The 15,489-nt window shown below is 33.8% G+C and overlaps 1 protein-coding gene across 2 annotated transcripts in view; it reads left to right on the top strand.

Moving 5' to 3' along the window:
* Positions 1-15,489, top strand: part of LOC106681952 (isocitrate dehydrogenase [NAD] subunit gamma, mitochondrial) — an 85,768-nt gene that overhangs the window by 69,254 nt on the left and 1,025 nt on the right. Inside the window, exon 10 of one of the 2 annotated variants that reach the window (XM_067046583.1) lies at positions 1,239-6,109. The exons of the other annotated variant lie outside the window; for it this stretch is intronic. Coding sequence (XP_066902684.1) covers positions 1,239-1,266 — 28 coding nt within the window. The 3' untranslated portion in view covers positions 1,267-6,109. Of the gene's footprint in view, positions 1-1,238; positions 6,110-15,489 lie in introns of those variants that run through there. 2 annotated transcript variants of the gene reach the window in all.

Genomic DNA, 15,489 nt, shown 5'->3' with positions numbered 1-15,489 from the left:
ATCTTAAATTACGGTGTTATGGTCTGGGAGCATCGGTTTTGGATGTGAGATGGTATTGCAAAAGGAAGTATTTTTATATATAAATGTATGTATGTTTATATGTTGATATTTACACTGTTATTTATATATAAGTCAATTACTCATTGTATCATATATATAATTTTTTTTTCTTCATGATAAGGCCTAGAGACCACACGCATTCTAATGCTTCTTCTTCATCTGCTTCCTCTCCTGTCCCTCATGAGCTCTGCGTGTCTACGTTTTCTCTCCTCAGACCATGCAACCCTTTACCTATATAATATTATATTTCATCTTTCACTATTACCAATCTACTACTGTCTAATTCCATGTTTATCAATCTTTATTATTCAAATCAATGTTTTATATATTTCCAAATTTGTTAGTGTATCATTTTTTTTTCAATTTTATGTTTCTCTGAATGATAGTTTTATCTCTTTTTGCTCTATAGCCCTGATGAAGACCTGAAATTCAGGTCAAAACATTGGCATGAATAAATAATTTTCGTTTATTTGTGTTCTTTTTTGCTGACCGCACTCCCTGACCATCTTCTCTAATTATTATCTACAGCCAACTATAACTCATTATTTAAAAATAATTTTATGTTTTACGCATTAATTTTTGTAGTTTTTCAATGTGTATGAAAATCAAAAGTTTGTAATTTAAGTAGTACAAATTAAAAAAATACAGCTTTAAGGTTTTTTGATGGAGCTATATAATAAAAATGTTATATAAAAACAAATTTATTTAGATTTAAAACTCTCAAATGCTTTAAATATAGCCTAGCCTTAATGGCAATATTTAAACTTATTTTCAAAAACTATTAAGTAACTGTTTCTGATTGTCATTAAAAAACATTTTTGACAATTCAGAAAATTGTACATTCTTAAAAAAATCTGTTTAACATTAATGTGAATTGATTGAAAATAGTGAAAATAAATCATTTTGGAAATTTCCACACATCTTCGACTTCTTGACATTCACTGCCTGGTGTCCATTTTGTTGAAAAGTGAGGCACACATTAAACATTTTTCAATCTCAAATTGAAAAAAAAGAAGTATTAACATTGTCATTTCCACTCTATTGTTTATAAATTTCTGCATTTATTTTATTTTGTGCATTTAACCTAATATTTCATTGAATATTATAGTAGTTTGTGGTCTTGTATGTGTAAGTTAACATTTTGTTTTTGTGCCTTTAATAAATTTTTGCTTTCACAGGGGGAAGTTGCGGCGTGGTTTTTGTTGATTCTCCCAACTTTGATTCTTTCGCATGTCACTAATATAAGTTATTTTTGAGATTGTACTTTAATTAGTTTTAATTAAATAAATATATTTTGGGGTACTGATATGTAAATAAGTAAATACATTTCATTTGGTTTTAGCTGTGTGTGATGTGTGTTCTATTAATGTTTAATAAAATCATATATTAGTTTTATACATTAAATAATAATAGGTAATAAGTAAATGAATAATTACGTGAAACATTTTTTGATTAAGAATTTGTAGATCTAAATTGTTCATTATCATTTACAATTGTAATAATGTTCTTTCAGTTAGACACATTTTTGAAGAATATCCTCACTATATTAGGATTTCATATAGAATATGATTGATCCCTAATAAATCCAGTTCAGCTCCATTCCATGGCACAACAGCCATGGGCTTTGATATCCATGTCCTCTAAGCTTTTGCCAGGTTTTCTGGTCCTATGTTGCTACTCTCCAATATCTCACTCCTAAAACTGTTCCTGCATCTTAGGCCACACATTCCTCCCATCTGAGTTTGATCTTCCTCTAGCTCTAGCTTGTTACAAGTTTCCCTCTAGACTTGTCTGATCCATATTCATCCGAACGTGTCCAGCCCAACGAAGATGTCCAGTCTTCATAAGTTTGGTATGTTAGTTTCCCCAAATAGCTCGTATATTTCCACGTTTTTCCATCTTCTCAGTGGTCACCAAGCTTTAACCTAAGTTTAGAACTCAATAGAAAGCTCTGTCTGAATTTAGACAGTATATTTGAGATCAACTATTGTCATCTTTCTTCTTCTTTTACCAACCTATATACCTTACGGTGTCAGGGAAGCCATTATCCATTTCTTAAACATATCTTTGAATAACTTCTTGACTTCACCTAGAGTAATTGCTCTGTTCCTTGTCTGGTCAAATATGAGGTTTTCCTACTTATTTCTTGATTCTCCACATTATCGTTTTTCCTCAGTCTCTGCTTCCCTTATATTTTTGGTAATTTATTGATCGATATACTTTGCTCATGGCCAAACCACATGAATTCTCTTCTGTAAATATTTTCTATTAGTGGTTCCTGCCCTGTCTCTTCTCCTATCATTTTATTTAAATATAATTGAATACCCTATCTTATATCATTTATTACCACTTAACACATATATCATATATTTATTATTCCCATAAAAACATAGTGTTACTGCATTAAAATTCACAAATTCAATTAAATTATTTTAAAGTAATTTGTGATTGTACCTTTATTCCTAGGTCTAACCAACAGTTATACCATTTCAATTTTGCTTTATATTACTTTTTTTTATGTTGATATTTGTTAACACATTTTGTTTTTCATTTAAACATATAAACCATAAATTATTGATTCATATACCTAGAAAAAAAAAAATTTATTTTTTAGAATCTGGTATATATTAGTTTTAATTTCTTTCCTAAATTTTTTGGCAGTCTACATTATAGCTCTCCTAATTAAATTTTATGAATATTTTCCATTAGTGGTTCCAGCCCTGCCTCTTCTTTATTTCTCATTTGGTCTAATCTAGTCTTACCGATAACTTTCTTCAGGAATTTTTCTCTGTCTAGGCCAGCTTTCAGCTACATAGGTCAGTGAAGGGCTAAAGACTTGTTTATATACATTCATCTTTGTCATCACATTTTTGCTAGGCTAATAACTGTAGGTGAGATACTATGTTCTTGAAGAGTATCATTAAGCTTGGGCCTCTTTACACTACAGTAGGAAAACCTAAAGTCCATAAACAGATGGTGTGTCAACATTCTGTATTCAGATATATTTTCCAAAACCACTGTGAGGCTGAAAATTTGTTCAATTGTTGATCTACTTTTCCAGAAACTACTCGTAGTTCGATATTTTCCTATTTCCCCGACAACAAACGGGAGTAGTTTGATGAACAACATATTGGATTTTACTATGGGCATTATAAGAGCCTCTCTTTCCACTGCCTTTCTTCTTTCTCCCACTGCAATGCTCTGGAATCCTCTCTTCTCTGATACATTCAAAACTCCAATCAACAAAAATTTATTTAAATTAGTATTTAAGTTTTAAAAAAACGCATAATCTCCTGTAAAAGTTATAGCAGCATCTCTTCCAAAATATTTTCTTTCCAATCTGATTTCTTAAAAAAATGTTTCATTTTTTAAATTATATGTTTATACATTTTGTTTAATCTATTATTTTTGAAACCTTTATTAACAATTTTTAAAGATAAACCATAGATGTTGATAATAAACCATACATGTTCTAAATTAGTAAAAACTGAAAAATTGTTTGCATTTTAAAAATTTTTATTTCTTTTCTCCTTCAAAATTTCTCCATTATGTATTCTAAAATTTAACTTTTGCAATTGATTCCACATTTACAACAGCTTTCATTCGTTGCTCTTATATAAGGATTATATATCAGTTGAGTTAAATCTACAACTCATCACTTATAGGCTGCTTTTAAAATGGAGAAAATGTATATTATTTTTATTTTTAAAAAAAATATATTTTTAATGTAAAAGTAGAGTATTATGTTTTGCTAACAAAATATGTTTCCATATTAGTATTAACAATTCGAGATAGGCTGTTGCTAACTAAAATCACTAATTGCCCTCAATTTGTATAATAATCCATTCTGTATATAATTCAGAGTTTTCAGTAGTGTTTTTTTGTACATACTTTTTTGTTTGTATTTCTTATGTATTTTACTTTATAAGTTTAAATGATATTCTTTAGGTAATATTTTTTTAAAAATATCCAAGTTTTATTTCACTATGATTTCACACTTTTCATTTATTTATCTTTCCCCCCCCCCAAAAAAAAATTATCTTGAATTAGGATACCAGAATATTTTCACAGCACTTTTCAATTCTACCTTGAGTAATTGAAGATCAATTGCCTCAATTATAATATTAGGTTTGGATTCTTTTTCTATAATTTTTAATTATGATCCAGTATTAAGAATGTGGAGTGCACATGCAAAACGAGAAAATAGAAAAACCCTTTTGATTAATATTTATTTTTTATAAGTTAATGAATTATTTCAAGATTGGTATTAAAATATTAATTAGTGGTTAGCGGTTAGTTTCACTTAACAACTTATCTGTGTGCTGTATGTGTAATTAGTTATTTTCATTTTTTATGTATGTATATGTGTATATATATATATTTGAAGAAGATACAGTACAGTCAACCAACAGAAGTAGATAGGAGGAAGATAGTCCGGGTGGCGCTCAATATATATATATATATTTATACCTATATATAAAACTAAATACAGTAGAGTCTTTATAATTCAATACATACTGGATTGAGATATGCCAGATTATGGAGGTAAAATATTCATAAATTTTATTATGATAAATGTAAACATATGTTCAATTTGTAAATATTTATTATAATGAATTTATTTATATATATACATATATGTTTAGTATGGATATATTTATCATGATAAATGTATACATATGTTTGTGTTGCTACAATCATAAAGAAATCATGGATATAAAGCATTTTCTACCTAATGGGTAATCATCACCACTCAAAACTCTCCTCAAATTGCTTTGCTGATGACATAGTTCACAAACCACTTGATTTTTTTCTAAATTCATTTTAATATCATATATTGGGGTATGTTGATCCCCATAAAAATTAGTGAAATCACCAAACTTTTCACCTTTTTTCCAGTTTTTTACCAACTTTTCACTAACAATTTCTCTTTTTTCGATCTGTTAATTTTTTGTATTTTCATTTTCCATTTCCACTGACTTCAGACATCAATAAACTTTAATCATGTACTTGAAACATAACAAAAACTGATCAAATAACAGAAATATGTTTTACTATGGAGAGTAATAATTACTTTTAACAGATCATTAGATACTGAAAGAGTACATGTATAACTTTATATCTTACTCACATGCATTGACATGTGGCAACATGAAGTTTTAATGTATCGACAAGCTATATGGTTATGTTGGAATGCTGAACTTGTTGAACTGGTGAGTGTATGAGCATAGAGATTCTACTTAATGTAAAATTGTGTATGTTTGTGTATATATATACATATATACACCCAGATATTTTTAATCACTCAGTTGCTGATACTAGTATTTTAATTATAGTCACTATTCAGTTTCAACATTATGATATTTATGATGTAAATTAATTCCAGAATAGCATCACACATAGTTAATTCCTTGTGCTGTGCCAAATTTTGTGATATATTTCTGAAAAAAATCTATATTTTTGCACCTATTATGAAATATTGATCTGTTTAACATTTTTTGTCCCCAGTGCTGATGTAAATTGCTAAGAAAATCATTTTGTGTTACAAATATTTTGTCATACCAGTGTAGATTCTATTCCATTTTTATTTGAGAAGTGCCTTTTACTGAACAGACTTGTGAGTTTATAGTTCACCATCTATTTTTATAAATATTTATTTTACTAGTCATGTATGCCCGGGCAAGTATAAATTTTGGTTTATTGTAAATATTATTTTCTATTTTTGTAGAAATTTTATTTAGTTAGCTATTAAAAATTAAATTATTTAAAATGCTTCAATCTGTCAGATGAACTTAATTATTTGTTTCTTTTAGAATTGAATTTTTTTTTTGTTTTTTATGAACATAATTATTTCAGTTTAGTTACAGTGCACTTCCATTATTTTTGAGCTGTGTTTGCATGTAAGGACTAAACATATTGCACTGAATGCTTTGTTTATAAAATCTTTTATAATTAGCATAAGTAGGCACTGATTATTTAATAGTTTTGTTAATTTATTTAAATATTTTGTTGCTGTACTAATATATTTTTTAATTTAATTTAAAAGTGATGAAGTAGTTATTATTTTAAAAAATAATTAATTTATAAATTCTGTTTAAGCTTTATTAGAGAAAGATGAAGTTTGGATCATATTAACTAATATTTATTCGTGGTAACTGTATTAATACCTCTCTCTACCTCTCCTCTCTCTCCTGCCCCTGTATGTGTTTGTTTTTTGAAGTACAACCTTAACTTTAAATTAAAACTTAAGATGTCTTGTTCCTAAATAATCTGACTTTTCCAAAAATTCAGTATGGTGGGCCTTGGAAAAGACAGTAAAAATGGTTGTGAAAAGACATAATTTCTGGATTCTGAGAATTTAGTCACAATTAGGGAATTTTTAATGATTACTGTAATATTGAGTTATCTGTATAGGATTTTCAATAATGCCTGATTGTTTTAGAAATTAGAAATCCTAAGCTTTCATTTGAGACCTGAAAATATTTTGAGGTTGAAAACAATTTTAAATCGAGAGAAGTGTCAGATTTGATAATGCAACCAAGAAGGTCCCAAACTTAAAAGTTTATAAGTACAAATGTTATACTAAGAATATTTTATTTGAAACAAAGAAAATGGGTATTCATTCATGGAATAGGAAATATTCATATAGGAATATATTATTCTGTTGATAGTGGCAATATGGATTTTTAATTAACTGTTGTAGAGAATTACAAATAACTTGTGGAAAACTATATATATTTTATTTCCAGGCACCCAGACCATTGATGTGTGTTGATTTTTTTTTTCATTTTAGTTCTGCTAGCCTGTTTCAATGAGGATAAGACCTAGCTTATATTAAATACCATTTTTGAGAATTTCGAAAAAAAAATGTGAAAAATCGATTCTATGAAGTGACACTTCCGGTTGGCCGATTTTGTTGAATTGTTGCTCCCTCCTTCTGGGCATATAACTGCCTTAAATATGTAATATCAGTTTGGTACTACTTTTCGTTTTTGAACAAGACTATTTTCACATACCAAAGAACATCTTGCGAGACTTGGTTATTTTGACCCAGGGGACCACAAAACGTGTATTTCCATTAAACTCCAAATCGGACATTTGCATTATCACAATACTTTCCCTTACTATATATTCTATATATCGCAAAGAGAAATTAAAAATCAGCGTTTATTTCTGAAAATAGAAGTTTAAAGTAAATGAACAACAACACAAGTTATTATATCCACTAAAAGATTGTTATCATCCCTAATTCAAAACATGGTTATTAATAGTACTACCACCCCATAGGCTCATTCTGTCTACTACTTAGAATTAGAACTGGACTAATCTTTAACATTACTCAAACATATACAAAACAAATGCAATAGAATTAAGATATTAATATTATAATGAGGTGTAGATAGTTGACCTTAGATTAATGATTGGAGAAGTTTGTCGGGGGGTGCGGTCAGGAAAGAACAACATAAATAAACAAAACCATATTTATTTATTATGGTCTATATAATAAATAATAAATAAATAAATGTAATAAATAAATATGGTTTTGTTTATTTATGTTGTTCTTTGCTGACCGCACCCCCCGACAAACTTCTCCGATTATTAACATTATAATTAATTAAAAAAAAAAAATTAAAATCTGTACCGCTACAAACCATTAAGGGTCAGGGTTCAGTACTTTGTAAGGAAGTACTGTTACTAGACCAACGTTTGTGCAGGGAGGTAATTTGGTCAGAATCATATTCAACCGCCAGGTTTTTACCAAATTAAGGGTACCCAATTTATGAGGCGGGGTGGACCCCAGTGGGTGGACTCCAAATCCCGCAGGGTTGACTCACGGCTAAAGTGTTACAGAAAACAATTTTATACCCAGCCGGATTCGAACCCGAGTCCTTAGAGTTAGTAGCATCATGCCTTACCACGGTGCCACCGCTCTCCAACCTGAACCTCTAACCTTTCATGGGTTGTAGTGGTACAGATTTTAATTTTATACCTAAATAGAAATTAGAAATTATCACAGAGTAACAAAATGATACAAAATTGTAATACGCCCAATAATACTATATTCAGCTCCTGTCTGGAGCTAAACCTGAGACTTTAACTACTGGCAATTAGAAGCCATTCAAAAGCCTTATCTACAGTTCCCAATGATAAAATAGTACATTTTGTGACACAAACCTTTTTCTCGCTTACTCCCAATCACAAAAAAGAAAATTCCCACGAAACTGACATTACAGATTTTTGACGGGTATACGACTGGAAAGAGCCATAGTCAATCAGGTTGTGACATTTCAAAACGGAAAAGGAGAATGAAACCAAAATTCTAAGAACATTATGTATAATTGTCACAGTACTTTATTAGTTATTACAATAAGTATTTGCTCGTAAAACTATATTTTTTATTAAATTAATAATTTTTCACTCCTGGGGGGGGGGGGGGACGTAGCTACCCTACCTCCTATGGGTATGCTCATGGATATATGTCGGAGTAGTAAGTGAATGTTGTATAATGCGCGTACCGCACCTGATTTTTCTTTTTATTGTGTAGATTTTTTAAACCTTCAACTGTTTAAAACTACAATAATGTATAAAGTAAAATCAAATCACATCACCGTATTATGCAAAAGGTGTTTTTATTCTAACATGTACCATGTATCAATTATAGCTTTAGGACAATCTCTACATAAAAAACAATGTCGACTATTAAAAAAACTCAACTCAGTTGAGAAGCCCCTCTTAATTTTTTTGAGTTACTCTTTTTGGGACCCCCCCTTAACATAATGTCTGGATCCGCCTCTGTATACATGTTACAAAATCTACACTATTTTATTTATTATTTTATCATTTTTTGATAGCCTAAAAGTAAAATGTAGGCGGGAAAGAAAAAAAAAAAATTTCATAATTGACATATTTTAACTAATAAGAAATTGAGACAAAACCCACACCCACGGTATAAGGATATATATGACCAGATCTGGTGGTGCCTGCTAAAACAAATGTCTAAATAACAAAAAAAAAAAGTTTATCGATTTGCATAGTTATATTACTTTCTTGCAGAATATCGCACCTATGGTATAAAGAGGGGTTTGCAAAAATATATGGGCCTAGAAGCGCAGAATATATCAAATTTTATGGTCTCCTCTTCCCAAAAAGGTCATGGACTCATCTTGTCGGACGTTTGCCTTTGCCAATTTTTGATTATCTCTAAATCACATAAAGACTGAAAAACGGAGTCTCCTTCTCCCTGAATATTTATCTTAAATTCTTTTTCTAAATCAAAATATGTAGTAGAATTATTCACCAACCTGTCATTGATTTTATGTTCGCCTAAATATAATGGCTAAATATATTATATAAGTACACACACACACACACATATGCATATATAAAACTCAAGTATTGTTGAAAGAAAAAAGGGTATGAAATGACTCTCACGAGTTCCAGATATAGAATGGCTTTTATTGAGTCCAGTAGTTCTATACATACATATCAATCAGATTTTAGACTCAAACAGCTGGTACGGCCTGTACGGACAGGTCAGCTATTATTGTATTTCGGCCGTAACTCCCCCCCACCAGTTCACAAACAATCCTCGTGAACTTATATTGCACATTATTATCACATATAAAAAAAAAATTTGAAAACTATTAACAATAAACTACAGCCAGTAAAAATCAGGCCTTCTGTACTCGTAAACTCCATCATATACAAAAAAAAAATATATATCAGTAACACTGTAAAAAAAGAAATATACAAGCATAAGCATAAACTTAATGCTATGTACATAAATTAAACATAAAAATAAAAGGAAAGCTTGTACAATGAAAAAGACTATATTTACAAAAATTTTTGAAATTTATATATACAAAATTAACAAGCAAACTAGAAACAAAAAAAAAATTAATAAAATAACTAAATTTCATGTAGTCTAATCTAGTTTTGGCGATATAATGACACTCTATATTGTGATTGGCGGAAGTTTTAACTGTTCAGTGTGGACAGTTATCCCCTTTCTAGGTTCTTTGATGCTTTCTATTATGTTCTCTACTGACGATCAGTCTGAACGGGTCCTTATACCTCTGCGTCTCTTTCCTTCTATTAGTCCTCGCTTTCCTTTATACCAATGTCTCAATATTTATTTTATCTAACAGGTCTTGGACATTCAAGTTCAGGCCCACTACTTTTGCAAGTTCATCCCAATACCGGCCATTTCATCCTCTCCCGGCAATGTACAATGGTAGTCCCGTCGATGCCCCCGCATCCCAAAAAGAATTTCAAATGGGGCAAACCCTGTGACTGTGTGTATGGAGTGATTGTATGCTGTGATTGCCCGTTCCATCGCGCCATTAGATTCTAGTCCCATTTCTAGCGGGTACCAACTCGCTCTATCCCTTTGGGGCGCGGCTCTTTGGATGTTGAAGGAGTGTTTAGACGCCACACCACTTCCAATATTCTCATTTCCTCTCTTCCTCCATTTTCGTCGTTCGAAATTTCTTCTGCGGACGTCTCCTCCCTAATCTGGTTCTCTGGTGAGGCTGATTGCTGTTTTTCTTCCCCAAGAACTGCCTTCCAACTCCAGATGTTTCCCCTTGGTCATCTTCTACTGCGTTTATCATGATCGCTCACGAAATCAATCATTTACAACGTTAGCCTTGCTAGGTTTGTAAGTTATGTCCATATTGTATTGACTTAACAGTTCTTTCTACCATGTGATTATCGTGGATGATTCCTTTAGCTTCCCCACCAATGGGTGGAATGGCACAGACCTGTGGTCCGTCTGGACCCTAAATCGTCTTCCAAACAAGTTGCGTCGGAAATGCTCCATGGCCCACACAATTCCAAGTAGTTCTTGCTACAACGCTTCGGCCTCTGCAAGTCGTCTACTAGAGTACGCCATGGGACGTTCTCCTTCCTCACCTTCCTGTGACAGTACCACTCCCAGCGTGTACTCACTAGCGTCTGTCGTCAACGTGAATTTCATTGGAAAGGTACAGGTTCCTTCTGTAGCTGGTTTATACATTTTATAATATTGCTTCCAATGGTCGGCGTCATCGAACTACCTTTTTCTAAAAAACTAAGGGGTCCTTGGTAATACGCCATGTTACGGATGAACCGAAGATAGTAGTTGTTGTTGTTGTCTGGGGTTTAAGGGCGTAAAACCCTGAGGTCATCAACGCCCATGTTTCGTGCTTTATATTTTATTTAAACACCGGGTGTTTCGGGTAAACGAAAGCCATGAAGATCGTTTACCCGAAGATAGTAGTTTAATGCCCCTAACGAACTCCTGATTCCTTTTATGTCGGCCGGCACCGCCATCCGGACTACCTTCTGCACATCAGGTCTAACCCCCTCCTGAGACATGGTATTTCCTAGAAATTTCATCTGTTTTTGTCCAAGCGATGATTTCTCCCGAGATATTTCACGCTGTGTAGATGCTTCAAATGGTCCATATCCGATTTAATAAATACTAGGTGGTCATCCATGTAAATCTGGCATACTGATTCATTTAACGCTCTCAAAAATTCGCGTTGGCGCGTTCTTCAGGTCGAAAGGAATCCTCTTAAATTCATTGTGCCCTTTTTCGAAAGTAAAAGCAGTTTTATGTTAGTCCTCTGGGTGCATACGAATCTGGTGATACCCTGCTTTTAAGTCTAGGGTGATGCAGTTTTTAGCCCTTCCCAGTCCCTAAAGTATAACCTCAAATCTCGATATCGGGTACTGATCGACGGTATTCTCATTGAGCTTAAGATAGTCAATGACCACACTATATTTTTCCACGATTTCCTCTGGCGTTGGTTTCTTCCGCTACGCCCACAATGGTCTATTATAAGGTGACGTACTATCCACAATGATTCCTTGTCTTCTTAAATTTTCGATTTCCTTTCTGATGTGCTTCCTGAGTGCCTGTGGGTATCGTCATTCTTTAACATACGTCACTCTTTCTTGCTTTAGCGGAATCTCATGTACTGTCCTTCCTGTTGCACCCGATACATCTCCTTCATTAAAAAAAATGTCAAATTCATTTATAATAGAGTCCTTCCAATTCTCCGCCTGTGTTATTGCCCCTACTCACGCCTTCCCGTCTGCTATTGTTTGTTGGCATCTGTACTTCCTTCGTCCAATTCTAATATTCCATTTCCCATTACTATTCTTAATCCTAGCCCCTACCTTCTCTAAATGATCACAACCAGTAATCACCTGATAATACCTGGGCATCCTACTCACTACATAAATTGTTAAAATGTCCCCTTTAGCTCCCCATTTACCCAGTCCAATCTATATCTCCCCCTCTACACTGCATGGACCAACCAGAGTGATTAATTTACTTTGGCGAACCTGTACTTGGAGTGTCCTCCCCGCACCACTCAATGTCTCTAGTACTTCTCTGCAAGCAATGGTGTTTGAGCTGCCCCTGTCCACCAGACAGCTCACTCCTTGTTCACTTGGATTATAGAAAGATTGCCCGTTCTCCTCTCACATGAGTTTCTCAATGTGCGGTCGCCTCTCTCGGTGGAATAGAAGCGAAGACAGCCGAAAACCTGTTCGGTAGTGAGGATGGTGAGGCGTTAAGGGCAGCAGTTGTCTGCAGGATGAAAAGAAGCATCCTCAATCAAATTAAAGCTGATGAGGAGACAGCCTGGAGTGTGATCAAGGAGTTTGGTGGCCCCCTGAAGAGGATATATTTATGATCATTAGGAAGACCAAGAAACCGAGAAAGTTTAATGGGCAGTATGCCATGGAACTCCTGGCAGGGTACAACAGAATCGCTGATACAACTTAGCGAGATGATGGATACAATCCAGGTACAGGATCGGATACAATTCCTATGCAATGTACTAGACGTTCAGTTGGCAAAAGAGCTGGGGAAGAAGGAGGGGTACCGAGAGAACGCTACTTTGAAGAGTGTGCTCAGGAGCTAATAGATATATATGCCCGGGGACAGGAGACCTAAATGGAAGTGGAATAGCCAGGGTGGACTAGGATTACATACAATCGGCCTAGAACAACTCTGCCCTTAAGAAGAAGAGAGTACAACAGCGGTAGGGAGAAAACGCCGAACAGGGACAGAACACCATGGCTAGCAAAGCCCAGAAACTGTAGCCGGCGAGAGGACCGTAAGAGTCACGGATGTGGCAAAATTGGACACCTGGTGGCCCAGTTTCCCCAGAATCAGTGTTTCGAGTGCGGTAATGAGGAACACATTGCGATAAAATGTCCCTATGTGTACCGTAGGCAGAAATCGGACCTGGTGGAAACGATGGAGGTTAACGCCTTGATTCTGAGACAGAGAAGAATACCTTAGTGAAGAAATGTGTCCATAGAAGTGTCGGATGTCTCGGAGATTGAAGCAGAAGGAAGGAATCTGGGAGGACAGCGGAGACGTGTAGAGGCGCGCCGAGGATGGAGGAAGGACCAGAGAGGAGATTCGAGGTATGCACCGGCAGAGGGGGGACCGCACATTGTTGAGCAACAATGTGAATAAAGAGACTGACAATCTGCCTATTATTCGAACAAGAGGAGTCAGATGCCTCGTAGATACTGGAAGCTCTCATACTAACGCATCTCGAGAAGCACTGGAAAAATTGAGGGGTGGAGAGGGAGCACTCCGGGTTGAGGAATGTAAATGCCAATTGATTACTCTGGGTGGACACTGCAGTGTAGAAGGGGAGATAAAAATGGAATTAGGTGAAAGGGGTGGTAAGGGCAAGAATTTGATGACAAGAGTCATTTTTGAAAAAAATGACAAGAGATTGCCAAGTGATCATAGGTTGTGATTTACTAGAGAAAGTGGGGGCACGAGTGAGAAATAAAAGAGGACGGTGGAAAATTAGAATCGGTGTCAGAAAGTTTAAGTGCCATCGGCTGGTAGGGGCAGTGACGCAGACAGGAAGTTGAAAGATACCATCCTGATCTGGTCGCAAACGAGCATTCGGAAAGATAAATGCAGAACGCTGAAAGACGCGTCTAAACCTGGGAAGAACCACTCGCGAAGTGTGTCTAAGTACGATATACATCCACCAAGGCGACGCAAGAAAAGACCCCCACCGCAGATGCTCCTCTCAGTGATATTCAAGTAGACTCCATTACGTGGAAAGGTTATAGATGGATCCCGATCATAGATGTCTTAAGTAAACTGCAAAAGTGGCACATGCGGTGTAAGATGGATCGGCAGAAGCAGTGTTACGAGTATTGTGGACTTGGTTCCAATTTTATGGAGTGCCAGACAGAATTTCATCCGACAGTAGCAGAGAATTCGATAAAACAAGCATCAAGAAGGAAATTGTACACTATCTGGTATATTCTAGTCATTTCGGGCATATTTTTGTCTGCTTCCATAAGTAAACGTTCTTTCTTGAGCACAAAGTCAATCAATGAACCGAACACATACTTATAATTAATGTTATGCGGATTGCACTCCAAATCTTTTTCCCATAAACCAATAAAAATGATCTTTTCCATAATTCCCAATCAGTTAACGGTAACTTAATTAAATCTGAACTGTACCATTCTCTAACATTACCATTTATAAACAATTTTAAGGCTTATACTCTGGTGGAACAATCTAGTATTTTAAATCTGATACATTCATTCTCAAAAGAGGTAATCAAATTTACAGCTTCTTGTTTTCCATTAGACTTACTCAACAAAAATTGTTGCTCTATTTCACTTAAAGTTACTTCGTATTTAGTTGAAATGCGATCCTCTAACTCCTTTATACGTTTAATCAAAAAAACTTCATTGGCCGTTTTAGTTTCTTCAAAGATAGTGATCACTAATTCTTAAGTTATTATCTTCATCTAAATATTTCTGTTGCAATTCTGGTTTAAATGTAACAGCAACTTTTCTGTATCCTCCCACTTTAGTAATTGAATTTTTACTACTTACAATCGTGTTAATTGTTAATAGTTCTTTGAGTCAGTCCAAATCCTTCAGCTGGTCTGAAAGGATGAACCATACAATCTTGTCCACAGAAACAGCAGTTAATTCATACTTTTTTTCTCCTTTGATATGAACATGTAATTTCTTACTTAAAGCCATATTTGAGAAGACTTTATTCTATTTGAAATTTTGAAGAAAATAGACAGTAGACAATTGCTAAAACAATAGTTTATTATAAATAATAGTTACAAAGCTATAGCAGAAGTACTAAGTAAAATACATCAAAGTAGAAATACAATTCATCTTACCTAAAACAATAGAATAGAATATAAGTCCCTTTCCACAGTTTTAATGAATATAAGAGTGAACTGCTACAAGTTACAGAAAGGATCTTTACAAATTTATAATTATAAACAAAATCTCATTATTTGAAAACAACATACAAATATAACCTCCTTTTGATAGTTCACTAGTTCACCTCTCACCCCCTAAGGGAGAAGGAAGGCATTAGTAGCATTCTCAGTTAAATTATAAATATAATTTATATATATG

Source organism: Halyomorpha halys, unplaced genomic scaffold (genome assembly GCF_000696795.3).
Source record: "Halyomorpha halys isolate HHAL.00 unplaced genomic scaffold, Hhal_1.1 Scaffold378.1, whole genome shotgun sequence".
NCBI classification, from domain to species: Eukaryota; Metazoa; Arthropoda; class Insecta; order Hemiptera; family Pentatomidae; genus Halyomorpha; species Halyomorpha halys.
This window is presented reverse-complemented; position numbering and strand designations above follow the sequence as displayed.